Raw genomic sequence first — 14,572 nt, 5'->3', positions numbered from 1 at the left:
AGCTTATTAGAGAAGATACCTTAAAGGGGGTAAAAGGGGTAAATCTTTTCCTTTTTTCTTTCTTTTTCTTTTTCTTTTTCTTTCTTTTTTTTTTTTTTTAAGGGGTGTACTTGTGGCACATGGAAGTTCCCAGACTAGGGGTAGAATCTCCAGCTGTCGGCCTGCGTCACAGCCACAGCAATGCCAGATCCTTAACCCACTGAGCGAGGGCAGGGATCAAACCTGCATCCTAGTGGAGGGATATTAGTCGTCAGACTCAACTCACTGAGCCACAACTGAAACTTCTCTTTTTCTATTTCTCTCTTTTTTTTTTTTTTTCTTTTTGGCCCTGAGGAAGTTGCCGGGCCAGGGATGGAACTCATGCCACATCAGGGACCCGAGTCACAGCAGTGACAATGCTGGATCTTTAACCTGCTATGCCACTTGGGAACTTACTATAAGGGGTAAATCAAAATGAAATCTGGGAGTTTCCTAGTGGCCCAGCAGGCTAAGGATCTGGCATTGTCATTATTACTGTGGCTCCGGCTGTTGCTGTGGTACAGGTTTGATCCCTGGCCCAGCAAATTCTGTATGCCCAGGGTGCAGCCAAAAACTAAATTATATAAATAGAAATTTTAAATAATAAATAAATAAAGTCTGACATGTATGATGTTCATGACGGGCAGAGAGAGGCATTTCCATGTCAAGGATTAGGAATCCGCGAGGGCAGGGAGCTGGGGATTTCTAAAGAAGTGTTGAGCCTGGCACTGATAGAGAGTCCAGGGGAGGCCCAACCCAGTGGACAACTAAGTACCCATAAGGAGGTGCTGTGCCTCAAAGCCCCATATCACAGGGGGCCCCAGGGAAAGGAGCCCGAGCCCCAAGAGGCTCCCCTCACCTTTGCCGTAGAAGAACTTGCGGTAGTAGTAGGCGCCCAGGTCGATGTGCTCGATGATGTAGCGCTTGACCTTCTCCCTGTGGATGGGCTGGTTCTCCCGGGGCACCTCCAGGACAGAGACGCCCGCGTTGGTGCAGTGAGAGCTGAGGGACGACTCGAAGGAGCAGCTCTCCCCGGAGCTGAAAGGCGCCGAGTTAGCCCTGGACAGCGCGATCCGCCTGTCGCTCTCCCCGCCGGTCTCGTTTCGGAAGTAGGGACAACTGAGGACCAGCTCGTTGCTCTTCCCGTCGCCCTCATCGGCATCCAGGTTCTCTTTGGAGTTGAGGTCCTCCTTGCTCCCCAGCGGGGACTCACAGCCACCCGACTGGCCGGCGGGCACCTGAGCCTGGGAAGCCGCAGAAGCCCCGGTGGTGATGTTCTTCCTCTTGCCCACGTTCGCCCGCGTGGCCATGGCTTCGTTGATATTGAACAAAATGCTCTGGACATCGTAATGTGCAAAACACCGCTGGCAGTTCCAAGGGCGGACGCCCCTCTCCAGCCGCCCGTCGTCCAGGTCAGAGCTGAACTTGAAAGTCTCGTGTTCGCTTTTCACGGTCCGCAGTTTCCGGAAGAGGGACGTTTCCACCGACTCGGACTTTAACCTCCGTTTGAAAGGCTTGTCCCTGTCTCTCCCCATGAGGAGAGCGCTGTCCATGTAGTCTAGTCCTGAGAGGCGGACGAACTCACCTCGAGAAATCTGCGCTGCCGCGTGGAGGCTGGGAGAGATGGCGGGGTCGCAGGGGAAAAACTCAGGGACCCCGAAAGGGGCCAGTGCTTTGTGGTCGTAATTTTCCACCCGGTACCCTCGGAGCATCGCAAAAAAGTTCTCCCCTGACAAGCCCTGCCGATCGATGGAAGAGGTGCTCCCATACTCCCTGTGGAGGGCGGCCCCTGTATTGGGGTTCACCGCGTTCTGGTCTAAGACGTCCTCGGCATCGATGTCGCTGATGGTGACATCGCTGTTGCTTCTCTGCCGGATGGGGTGCAGCCCTCTCTGCGGAGAGTGGACAAAGATGTCTCCGATGGTATACTTGGCCTCCACGAAGTCTAGGTCCAGCTGCTCCTCTTGCTGCCCCTCGCCCTGGTCATTCTGCCCGTTGTGCATAATGGATGCGACACTCTCGTAGCTGGTCTGAGCCCGGCTTTCCCACAGGGCAGCCTTGCAGGTCAGCTCCTTGGAGCAGTCCTTTTTAGGGGGCCACTCAGACACTCTTGCTCTCACACCCATCTTGGGCATGGCCGGGGTACCATTGGCTGGACAACCAGTCTCATTGGAACTAGAGGAATTCAAAGAAGCGGCAGGTCCCATGTTGCCATTGATGGCTTTAAATTTTCGCGCAAAATAGTCATCGGACTGCATGATTCTGGGAGGATCCTTGAACTTGGAAGAGGCTCTGCCAAGCTTGTGCTTCTCTTCTTGTGACTGCCTGGGGTCGCTCATGTCTACCGAGGCAAAAAGTTCCAACTCTCACCAGAAAGATGGATGGAAATCAAATTGCATTGTTATTTACAAAGCCTTCTGCGACAGCTGTATTCTCTTCTCCTTAACCAAAAGCAAACAACATCCTCTGAGTATGGTCTCTCCAAAACCAAACAGTTTCTCAGTTGTTGTAGTAACTTTGAACACGCCTGTCCTTTTCAGAAACATCCCTTAGTACATCTGGCCAAAAGTATCTCCTTCACCTGAATTAAAAAATAAATAAATAAAAAAAACAAACCCAGGTCATTAACAATCGTTACAGCTCAAGTCCAATACATTCTTCAGGTGGCTCTTCTCTGTCTTCTCCTACATCTGCCTGTCCCCAACCACCCCCAGATTTTCCTGAAGTTTCATGGTGCCGCACCATTGCTCATCCCGCCCCTTTCTCTCTGGGACACTGGGCCTTCCTGCTTTACTTGGCCTAGAATATACATCACACAACCAAGCAGTGCCTCCCACCCTCAGCCCGCATCTGAGCAGAGTGCTTCTCCTATGTTTCCATAGCACCCGCATCCATACCATCACAGCAATTTCCCTTATGTTCTTATTTATCTATTTTTTGCTTTTTTAGGCACATGGACGTTTCCAAGCTAGAGGTCAAATCGGAGCTGTAGCTACCAGCCTGTGCTACAGCCACAGCAACTCAGGATCTGAGCCGCATCTGCCACCTACACCACAGCTCACAGCAATGCCGGATCCTTAACCCACTGAGAGAGGCCAGGGATTGAACCCACATCCTCATGGATACTAGACAGGTTTGTAATCCCCTGAGCCCCAACGGGAATTCCTCCCTTACACTCTTAATGCTGGTTACCAGTCTCCTCCCACTAGTTAACTGCAAGCTCCTCAAAGCCAGGCACGATGCCTTTCATCACGGTATCAACATTATCTATTAATATAGTCAGGCAACACATCAATTAGTTGTGAGATTAACACAATGCTCAGATAATTGTTTTGTTTTTCAATTTTCTTTCAAAACAGTTAAACTCGAAATATCCAACAACAAAAAGATGAAAACTAGATATTAACAGTGAATTTTCAGAATGCTCTCCTGCAAGCAAATAGGAGCTGACAGAGATTCCTTGACAGGAGAAAGGAGTCTTGAAGAATCTGGTATCTGAACAAGTACAACTTTCTAGTCCATTCCACCAGGAGCAAGTTGACAAAGGTGCAAGGGAAAATAAAGGCTTAGAGACTTAAAATACCGCAATTTACCTTTGAGGCTGGAAGAAATTTGACCTAATCGACTCTTCTTTAATTACAAATAATTTTTTTCAGTTGATTCTATCTTTAATTAGACAAAAATATTTTCCAATATTACATATTTCCCTAAGTCATGGCATGGCTGCCTGGGAATCTTACTGTTGGCACAAGAATAAAAGAATGACTCTACTTCTTCTGAAAATAATGATGATAATCAAGGTATAATGTAGCTGATTTCCCACAGCCTTCACCAAAGCATCAAAAATAACTGCAATTCAGTTAGAAATAATGTTAAAATTCCAACCAGCTGAGCAGTGTAAGGGCTGTTTCCAATGGGTTCTTAATGGCTTTGCAATGACCATGGGGTGAGCTCTTGGAATAGAGGCTATTTTCTTATGATGACAGCTTGCTTTCTCCCCCATTGGGGGAAAAAAAAAATTGGTCTGGGCAGGACAACATGCTGTCTGTTCCCACGGCAGCTTCATAATTGAGGAAACCATGATATTTCCAGATGTGGCAAACAGAGAGGGGAAGAGTGGTCAGATGCTTCTGTGCACTGAACAGACCAGCATCTCCCAGGGTTCTCAGAGTGAGACCAGAGCTGACTGCATCTTCTCTATGTCACCTAGAATTACTATATTCAAAAGAACCACAGATGATTCTCAAGTATCATTGTTTTCTATATAATTGAGATTATCATCAAATCCTTTCCTGGAAACTGAAAAAAAAAAAAAAAAAAAAAAACCCGAGACACGAAAGAAAGCAACTTCTTGCCTGATAGCTCTTGCCTGAAATGGTATTTGACACCCTACTGGGCTTCTACATAATCTCTACATTCTGTTGCTAAGTCTGCTGCCTACACAACACTCAACACAATGTGAAAGGGTAAGAATTACTTTGAATGTTTGGTGCAGAGCCATGTGAATTCTCGAGGCATTAATAGGATGCTCATGTTCATTACCGACTACTCATTTATCAGCATCCTTGTTACAGAAGGAAGAACCATGCCCTCCCCAGCACCTCGTTCCAAACACTGAGCTGTGTTGTGTCTAGAACTTGAATCAGGACCTAAGTGCTCACCACCTTAAGAAATTAGAAAACAAAAGAACAAAATGTACCAAAAGAAACCAGGAAAGAAAGAATGAAGACTAGTGTCCCCACTGCACACAGCAGTCAAGGCAGAAGGTTCCCAAGGCGCTGGTCATCCTTGTCCAACCCCATCGCCAGTAAACCAGCACCTTCCAGTACCAGCAACCCACCTACACACCCCACAGGGAAGCGCTGAGTTCAAGCCACCTGCCAGGAATGAGTACAACACAGAAAGCTGAAAACCAGAATTAGCAAGGATGACACAGACACTGAATGATCTATTCTGGACAAACTAACCATAAAGTTATCAGAGGTCACGGGGCTGGGACACTTAGCTGAAAGCTGGTCTTCTGAGCTTTCACATCCATTTACAATTCTAAGTTTATCATTGTTTGTAACAGATGGTATTAAAAATACAAAAGCTTTACTCCACAGATCTCTGGCAGAAATTGAAGACACTAAGATGCTGTCAAAATGTAAAGATTATTACTTTAAAACTTGAATGCATGAAACAAAAGCAAATAAAAATAGAAGAATCAGTGCTGAATTTTTATTATAAAATTAGGCTTGCCAAAATGCACAAAAACTCCTAGATGCACACAAACCCCTTTCCCCAAGAAATCTGAGAATATTCCTTCAGTTTGGATTTTTAAATTGTCTAAGTGATAGGAATATTAGCTGTAGTAGACAGCTACTGATTTTTCCCATTTCTTTTGGTAATGGGAACCATACCTCTAAAAACATTTAAGTGATGTGGGGCTAACTCCGCCCCTAACATGTGACCCAGGTTTGACCAATGAAAGGGCTGCCTTTTCAGGCCACAGTGGTTGGTCCAGAGATGATCCCAGGAGCAAAGCCAGGACCAAGATGGCTGTGCTCTGGGGATCAACGCTGGTGCTCTGATTCTTGGCACTTGGCTTAAGCAGCAGAACAGAAGATGGAGCGGCTGGGGCTCACAGTCCAGAAATGAGTGAGAATGGGAACAGCAGCAGGACATAGTACCAAGTGAGGAAAAGGACACCTAGGGACGGAGCTCTGGAACCAGCTCCACCCATGGAATTTTTCAGCAGCTTGAGCCAACTGATCACCTTTCTTTGCTTATTCAGTTTGACTTAGGTTTCTGCGTATTCCATACCAATTTTAAATGTTCCAAGAGACCATACTTAGATTCAACTACAGACCAAAGTCAGGAAATCTGATGTCCACAACTACTGTATACGACGGTACTGCATAGATTGCCTGGTCCAGGGATAAATGAAAGTCATGGTGCTGGTACTTGCATCCAAATCAAGGTCAGAGCCTTCTGGGCCAGAGCCCTGCTTTAATGCCATCATAACACATCCTTCAACCCATTTTATATATGTGCCGCTAACAATTTAAAGCATTCAAAGCCAGAAAAATCCTTGACATAGTAGCTGAACAGTAAACTTCATCTAAAGTTGCTGCACCTGCAGCATGCAGAAGTTCCCAGGCCAGGAATCGAACTTGTGCCACAGCAGTGACACTTCCAAGTCCTCAAGTGCTAGGCCACCAGGGAACTCCAAAAACATGTTGATTATAGAAATTCAGACAAAAACACATAGTTGTTAACTCTTGGCAGGACTATCATACCCAAACCCTTACAACATGCTACCTTGAATCTACATTCAACAACTGCTTTACTCTGTAACAGCAGGTCCCACTCCCATTTCTGTACCCATCAAAGGCAGTGATGACAGGCAGGTCTTCTAAGTGTATAGGGAGAAAGAATGCCACACTCCGTCTTCTAACATTTCAGCAGCATCTTAGGCTAAAGGCCCATTCCCGAACATGACAAGAATAAGGAGGCCGAAATCGCCAATCCTGCCTTCAGTTCCTGTCCCCTCCTGAGTCACGCAAAACAGCCGGTGGGTCACAGAGCTCCATGTTTCTGTGGATGGCACAGTGCCAGTGTCCTGGGGAGCTGGATGTATGCCCGAGAAGAGTTCCACTTCAAAACAGGACGGCAAGTGGAAACCATACCCTCAGGGTCTGGCCGAAAGGGCACCTGGGCCTCATGTTCATCCCAGCTAGAGATGAAGGTCAATGAACCCAAGCGCCTGGACCTAATATAATGCACATCTGAAGGTCCACTCCTGCCCTCCTCCTGTGATTTCACACCGTCCTCATTCCAACATATTGTGCAGCACTGGTTAGGACAGTGGCCGACTGGCAGACACAGGGAATTCTCCAACAAAACTGTATGACCTTTTTCCAAAAAAAAGGAAAAGCCCTATTTCATGAAATATTAAGAAAGCATAAAATGAATCAGATCCCTATACGTGCAGGGTATGGGGACCAGCCTTATCCTCTGCTCGCACCTGCCTTAATCCTGCTTAAGGACAACGTCAAAGTATTGTGTTTCTACCCTCATGGTTAAGTGAATTCACAATGCTACCTTGGCGTGGTGCCCAAAAAAGTAAACATCAAAGAAAATGCAGGGAGTTCCCGTCATGGCTCAGCAGAGGTGAATCTGACAGGGAGCCATGAGGTTGCAGGTTCAATCCCTGGTCTCGCTCAGTGGGTTAAGGAGCCAGCGTTGCCGTGAGCTGTGGTGTAAGTCACAGACGTGGCTTGGATCTGGTGTTGCTGTGGCTATGGTGTAGGCCTGCGGCTACAGCTCCGATTAGACCCCTAGCCTGGGAACCGCCACATGCCGTGGGTGTGGCCCTAAAAACACTAAAAAAAAAAAAAAGTAAAAAAAAAAAGTAGAAGAAAATGCAAAGTCATTGAACTCCTTCCTGAGGACTTTATAAGAGGACCAATAATAATACTAATTAATAATAATTAACAATAATCAGCAATGAGGGCTCAGCAGTAGCCTCCTCTCCCAGTAACTCTTGGAACCTGGACACTGACCATTTGCCAGGACAGCAGAGACAGAGCACATCTGAGAATGATCTTCAATTAAAATGGAGTTTGCAGCAGCTCAGGTTGCTGCGGAGGCTTCCGTTTCATCCCTGGCCTGACTCAACAGGTTAAAGGATCCGGTGTTGCCAGAACTGTGGCACAGGTCACAGCTTCAGCTCAGATTTGATCCCTGGCCCAGGAACTTCCACATGCTGTAGGTGCTGCCATTAAAAAAAAAATTAAAAATTTTTTTAAAAATTAAAAGGAGTTCCCTGGTGACACAGCATGTTAAAGATCTGGCATTATCACTGCTATAGCTCAGGTTTGATCCCTGGCCCAGGAACTTCACCCATGCAGTAGATGAGGCCAAAAACAGACAAACAAAAAAACAAAAAAATGGACCTCGAGCCTGTTTCTCCAGATGGTGTTCTTCCTTTCCTTAGGTTCATTTTTAATGTCAAGGATACCTCCCCCCATACGCACAATAGTTTCCAGCTACTCTTGCATTGCATCAAATTCTATGGCTCCCACTACCCAGAAAAAAATTAAAAAATTGTCACCAGCACCCTGCAGGCACTTCACAAATCCATATGTTGCCCTGTGTGACCTCATGGGTGGCAGGGCAGCTTGAGTTGGGAAGGGCTAAATGGAGGCAGCAACCAGCCACTGAGAGACATCACAGAATCTCAGAGCCGGAAGGAATCATCTGTTCTCATGCTAATGAGCTCAGTAATAACTTTTCAAGGAGAGAACAGAAATGGAGAAAATGTGATATTTCAGCATAATTGTCTTAAACAGAATGTTTTCCAAAGTTTTCCATGAGATATCAGCGAGCCTTCAAGACCAATATTATAGCTATAATCGAGCCACTTACCAGGATTGTAGAAAATGGAGTGAAAACCACAGAATGTACAAATTACCAGCTTCATTCAAGGAAAAAAGTGGTTAAAATGATATGACAGATTTATAAGAAAAGTGTAAGTCTGTAAAAACATTTATTTTTCAAACTCATATTCCATCAGCCCCAATACTGACATGTGTAACTGAGCAGCGAATAAAAAGAGGAAGGAAGGGGAGTTGCCATCGTGGATCAGTGGTTAACGAACCCGACTAGCATCCATGAGGACATGGGTTCGAGCCCTGGTCTTGATCAGTGGGTTAAGGATCCAGCGTCACTGTGAGCTTCAGAGTAGGTCGCAGATGCAACTCTGATTCTGAGCTGCCATGGCTGTGGCGCAGGCTGGAGACTTCAGCTCCAATTGGACTGCTAGCCTGGGAACCTCCATGTGCCGCGGGTACGGCCCTAAAGAGACAAAAGAAAAGAAAAAAAATTAGGAAGGAAGGTTTCCCCACATTCACCTCTCTGCGGGCCAGAAAGAGCTGAGGTGTGTTCACGTTCAAGGTCCAATCAGTCACCTGAAAAGCACTTCTCATAACATCACGAGGTTCGGGTCCACTCAGCCTATTAAATGAAGTTATAACGAAACAGCCATCAAACAGTCCTTTACCTCAAATTCTTATCATAGGAGACCATGCACTTCAAGGCTACGAGACAAGCTGATAAAAGCTAGAACTCAACAATAATGGTCATCAATGGGAACAGACCTTCCATAATGGTCAGACTTCGCTAAGTTTTTGGTAGATCCGGACAGGAAAATTTCTCAGCCATCGACTGTGAACTAAACACTGGGATGGTACCAGTGATAAATATTGTGGGGCATGAGAATAGTTTTTAGAAGAGCAAAATTTGTCTCCTTGAGGTTTTATAACATAGGAGTAACATATGTTTTAATAATTCTTTTTTTGGGGGGTGGAATGTTCACCAGAGCATGAGATGATTTTTTGAAGTGCTCCATGTTGCTATATGGAAGAATTTCTCAAGTGATCCCAGAAAAGTTGATGCCCTGGGTGTAGTGAAGTTTTGACATCAAAGTAAAGCAGAGATGACCCCCGCTCCCCCCCAAAAGTGTCTGAAGAATTCAGTCTAGGAGTTCCTCTATGGCACAGCAGGTTAAGGATCTGGCATTGTCACTGCAGCGGCTCGGGTTCAATCCCTGGCCCAGGAAATTCCATGTGCCAGAGGCATGGCCAACCAAAAAATGGAAAAAAAGAATTCAGTCTAGGAGTTCTCCTATGGATTGGCTGGTGAAGGATCCTTAAGGATCCAGCATTGTCACTGCAGCAGCTTAGGTCACTGCTGTGGCACAGGTCACTGCTGTGGCTCACGTTCAGTCCCTGGCCCAGGAGCTTCCACATGCCACCGGCACGGCCAAAAAAAAGGAAAAAAAAAAGGAATTCGGTCTACACTGGCACCTGTATGTTATACTAAATTGTTATCCATGGTGAATAAGAGGTCAAATCGAAGATTTGTGTGACCCTCTAAATGAAGTGATTAAGTGGCCATATGCGCTATCATCATCAGTAGGTCTTAGTTTACTGTATTCTCTGCTGCTCCCCCTCCCCCACTTAGCTGGCACCCACAATTAGCTCACATTCATCCATCTGAACTGAAATGGTTGAAAACCAAACTATCCCAAAGTACTGATTCAACATGTCATGACACATGCATGGAACACATGACTCCTGATCCTCTCCTTTTTGGTTTCCTTGCTGACTCCTCCTTGGGCCTACTTTAAATGCTGATGCTCCTCGGGACTTACTGCAGGCTTCCTTCTCTCTTGGTTCCATCTGTTTCCTTGTGCAGTCCTAGCAGTTTCATTTGGAGCTCCACACTGATGAGTCTGAAATCTATCCTCAAGCCCAGGGGTGGCTCCTAGGCGCAGCACTGTCAGGCTGAGCTGTCACAGTTGTATCCTCCTGCCCACCTCCAGCCCCCTTGAACTGCCCCACCATCCACCTTCCACCCGTGTGCAGCACCCAGGGCTTATCCTGCCTCCCCTCACACAGTCCACGTAACACCCAAGACCTGTCACCTTGACCTCCGAATGTCCTCAAATCCATGCAAACCCTGCTACCTTGACTGCCACCACCAGAGTCAGAACCAGAGCTGCTATCTCACTTTTCCTGGATTACCTTAAAACCCTTCACTATGTCCTCATTTCCCTCAGCCTAGAGCCTGACAGCTTTCCGTGGTGTAGGTTCCTCAGGGTTGGGTCGATGAGGGGCTGCCTACTCCCTGGTCCTGCTGCAGGAACCCCGCCTCACGCCCGCAAGTGCTGCCCTTTGCTCAAGCATTTCTGCACAGGCTGCTCCCCTGCCCACATTATTTCCAAGACCACTCCATGCCCCTCACCTTGCAAACAGGTGTTATCAGTCAGACCTCAGCTCACAGACCTACCGGTGGTCATAAATTATCTTAATGCTGGTTCCCCCAGCATCCTGCCCCTTTTTCTCACCATGCATTATAGCAGACTGTTTTATACCACACTATTTTACATGTGCTCACCTCCTCTAGACACTCTGGGTTCTGGGCAGGCAGTGGCATGGCTGTGCATGTCACACTCAGCAAGCATCCATGTTCTCCCACAGGCTAGCTAAGCCTACAGCAGTTTCTCACCCTCTCTGAGCTTCAGCTTCCTATCTGTAAAAGGGGGAGAGTCCTGTCTATTTCAAAGGACTATTCTAAAGCATCTCCTGCTGTAGAACACAGGGAACTATATCTAATCATTTGTGATGGAACCTGATGGAGGATAATGTGAGAAAAACGAATGTATATATATGCATAACTGGGCCACTTTGCTGTATAGCAGAAATTGATAGAACACTGTAAATTAACTATAATAAAATAATTTTAAGTAAAAAATCAAATAAAGATTCAACGAGATGCAGATGCAAAGTGCCATGCTTCCTATATCCAAAGTTTGAAAAATATTATCTGGGAAAATTGATTTATATACGAATGAATATTTACGGATAAACTGACCTCAAATTGAGCAACTTAAATAAGCACGACACATAACTTTCCCCGGGAGCACAGTCATGTTTACAAAACATGACATGGTAACTGCGCATGGATTTACAGATGAACAGCAACACAAAGCAGTGACAGTCTTGCCACAGCTAACCTGATTCTCCAAGAGGCAAACAGAAGCTTTCAGAAGGTGCAGGAAAGGCCCAGACCACCTCCATGCACGCCCTACCCTCTTCCCAATGACCGCTCCTATTTAAAATTATTTTCGGGACTGCCCTGTATTAGAATGAGATTATTCTGAGAGTTTGAACTTTTGTTGTGTTGGTAAAAAAAAAAGGAACCCATTCCTGAGACGAAGCTCCTTTCAGCCATCCCTCTGTCCATGTCTGTGGATATCAAAAGTACCATAAACAAAGAGCCAGTTTGTGAAATGGAATATGTGGATCATGGAATTTTTCCAAGGAGACAGAAGAACAGCTGTGGGTATTGACTGTTTCCCATTAAATCTTTCAGATATGGAAAAGATAAAAAGAGATGGCCCTGCCCCTCCTTCCCTCAGGAGGTCTATTAGTTATGGCATGTTTTTCAGCCACGTGGCCCCCGAATTACAGATGACACGGTAGGAAGTCAGCCATTTCAATTAAAAATTTAAGCTGAGGCATTTGTGACTTAGGAGAACACAGCAAACGAACGAAAGAATTTCTATTTCTGGTGCCAATCGATTTTGACAGTATCTCTGTTGTTTTCATATAAAAGTCATAAAAATAATTTATTCGATTCTTTTTTTCCCATTTTTTTAGAGTTTCATTGAAGCATCATTGATTCACAAGGTTGCGATCATTTCTGCTGTGCCACAAAGTGGACCCCGTTACATGTGTACGCGCATCCATTTTTTTCCAGATTCTTTTCCCTTGTAGATTATCATAGAATCTGTTCTATTCTTTAAGTGAAGGTTTAGTGATACTGGGTGACCAAGAAGGGTACCTGAGCATTTTATAATAAAAACCTGGTGGCTGGAGCCTTAAATCAGTACTCCTGGGTATCTTTCCTGTTGTTTATCTCAAAGAGGAGCAATTTTCTCACTTAGAGTATTTTCCAGTGAACCCACCCTGAAAACTCTTGCAGAGTGGAGGATCTTTCTCACCTTGCTCAAGAAAACTAAAATCAATCAATACCATTGAAAACTCAACTAAATGGACAAAGCAGCTACCTTCAATGCATTCTTTGTTAAAAACCCAAGAAGTAGACCAGAAAGCCGCCCAATCTAAAGATGCTTCCTTTCAACTGACCATAAAGGGCATGGAAAGAAAACCCCGCCAACTTTGATAAATAGGCCGGTAATTGAGATTTTTTTTAAAAAATAGGCACTGTGGCAGCAAGTACACAACAAACTCCATTCACTAATCACACGCTCGATCTCAAAGCATCTTCTCATTGTTCTCGTGTTTATTCGAATTATAGGATACTGAGTGTTGCTGAACAGCTTTATGAAGTTGATTATGTGATACAGAAACCTTTTTGTTCCACCAGTAAATAAGTGTATTCAGCTCTATGAGGCCCTGTGCCGGGTGCTGGGGGGCCTGGGGCTGCATCAAAGATGAATGGCAATGACAAGAAGATTCCAAGCTGGGTAGGATATGCTCATGCATAACAAGCAACAGGAGAAATGAATCTCACACTTGTGACTTGTTATAAATGTTATCCATGTGCATGTGCACATGTGTGCCCTCTCCAGGCTAGTGAGGGTCTGGGAATGGACACCCCCGTGTGCGCTACACACAGTGCCTCTGTCTGAACTGAACACTAGGTATAAAAACCACTATTGATTACAGATGCACTTTAATTAATTTCGGCTGATCATACTTAATAAAGTTCCTAACACCGAAGACCTTTACCTGAAGAAAAAAAGTAAAAGGATGACTACCTAATAAGATATATAATAGTTTTATTTTTGTTTTGTTACCTTTTTTGGCCATCCCTGCAGCATATGGAAGTCCCCAGGCCGGGGATCGAACCCTAACCAGAGCTGCAACCTTCGCCACAGCTACAGCAATGCGGGATCCTTAACGCACTGCACCTGGCTGGGGATCAGACTGGTGCCTCCACAGAGATAAGGTGGATCATTAACCCACTGTGCCACAGGGGGAACTTCTGTAATAGTTTATTCAAAGAACACAAAGAACAGTAAGAACTCTATTTCCTTACAAAAATGATGGTCACACGGAGTTCCCATTGTGGCTCAGTGGAAACAAATCTGATTAGCATCCATGAGGACCTGGGTTCGATCCCTGGCCTCCATCAGTGGGTTAGGATCCGGCGTTGCCGTGAGCTATGGTGTAGGTCGCAGATGCAGCTCGGATCCTGTGCTGCTGTGGCTGTGGTGTAGGCCAGCGGCTACAACTCCAATTCAACCCCTAGCCCGGGAACCTCTCCATGTGCCGCAGGTGCAGCTCTAAAAAGCTTAAAAAAAAAAAAAAAAAAAAAAACCTGTAATTAGGGGAAATCACTATTTTCTTTGACTTTCTGGGTTAATAAGGAAGAGAGAGATGCAGATGCCATGGTTGTCAAGGCCACCTGTCTGGGGAAGTAAGCAGAGTGCCAACCAAGGACAACTGATGTCATGGCAGCAAGTATGGAAACTATATCACCACAGCCTCCCTAAAAATCATGGGTAAGACCCAGAGAGCGTAAGTGACCACTCAATGTCTTTTATGATAAAATGTTAACATCAGTGCAGTATACTTATTTAGGGATTTCACAATTCCAAAACCCTTTTCTGTTCATCTGAATCTAGGAAGACCTCAAGAGAGAAAAGAGGAGAGACTACTCTCCCATTTAATGGAAAAGGAAAGTCAGTAATTTGCTACAATCAAATGACCATCCATCAAGAGGATCAGAACTGGAAACCAAGTGGCTTCATCCTTTCTAACATTGCTGGTAGCTTCTCAGCGTTACATATGGCCTTTAAAACTGAGGAATAGGAGTTCCCATTGTGGCTCAGCAGTAATGAAACCGACTAGTACCCATGAAGACGTGGGTTCATTTCCTGGCTCCGCTCAGTGGGTTAAGGATCTGGCGTTGCTGTGAGCCATGGATGTTGGTTGCAGACGCAGCTCAGTTCCTGTGTTGCTGTGACTGCGGTGTA

The 14,572-nt window shown here is 45.5% G+C and overlaps 2 protein-coding genes across 4 annotated transcripts in view; both read right to left on the bottom strand.

Annotated features, from left to right (window-relative positions):
* LOC146396811 (signal induced proliferation associated 1 like 2) overlaps window positions 1–2,599 on the bottom strand; it is a 114,969-nt gene extending 112,370 nt beyond the window's left edge. Inside the window, exon 1 of one of the 3 annotated variants that reach the window (XR_014827838.1) lies at window positions 878–2,357. Coding sequence is in view for 2 of the 3 variants with exons in the window: in XM_084996838.1 (XP_084852964.1) it covers window positions 878–2,357 (1,480 nt within the window). In the remaining variant the exon portion in view is untranslated. Of the gene's footprint in view, window positions 1–877 lie in introns of all 3 variants that reach the window. The other 2 variants (XM_084996838.1, XM_021073828.2) reach the window with 2 other exon arrangements.
* Window positions 2,143–14,572, bottom strand: part of SIPA1L2 (signal induced proliferation associated 1 like 2) — a 117,998-nt gene continuing 105,568 nt past the window's right edge. The window contains exon 4 of the mRNA XM_084997483.1: window positions 2,143–2,599. Within this exon, the coding sequence (XP_084853609.1) occupies window positions 2,596–2,599 (4 nt within the window). The 3' untranslated portion in view covers window positions 2,143–2,595. The remainder of the gene's footprint in view (window positions 2,600–14,572) is intronic.

Source organism: Sus scrofa, chromosome 14 (assembly GCF_054392235.1).
Source record: "Sus scrofa isolate SSC_HxYL_T2T_F1_AM1 chromosome 14, Sscrofa_HxYL_maternal_Yorkshire_Landrace_v2.0, whole genome shotgun sequence".
Lineage (NCBI taxonomy): Eukaryota > Metazoa > Chordata > Mammalia > Artiodactyla > Suidae > Sus > Sus scrofa.
The sequence above is the reverse complement of the archived record's forward strand: the minus strand, read 5'-3'. Positions and strand labels throughout refer to the sequence as shown.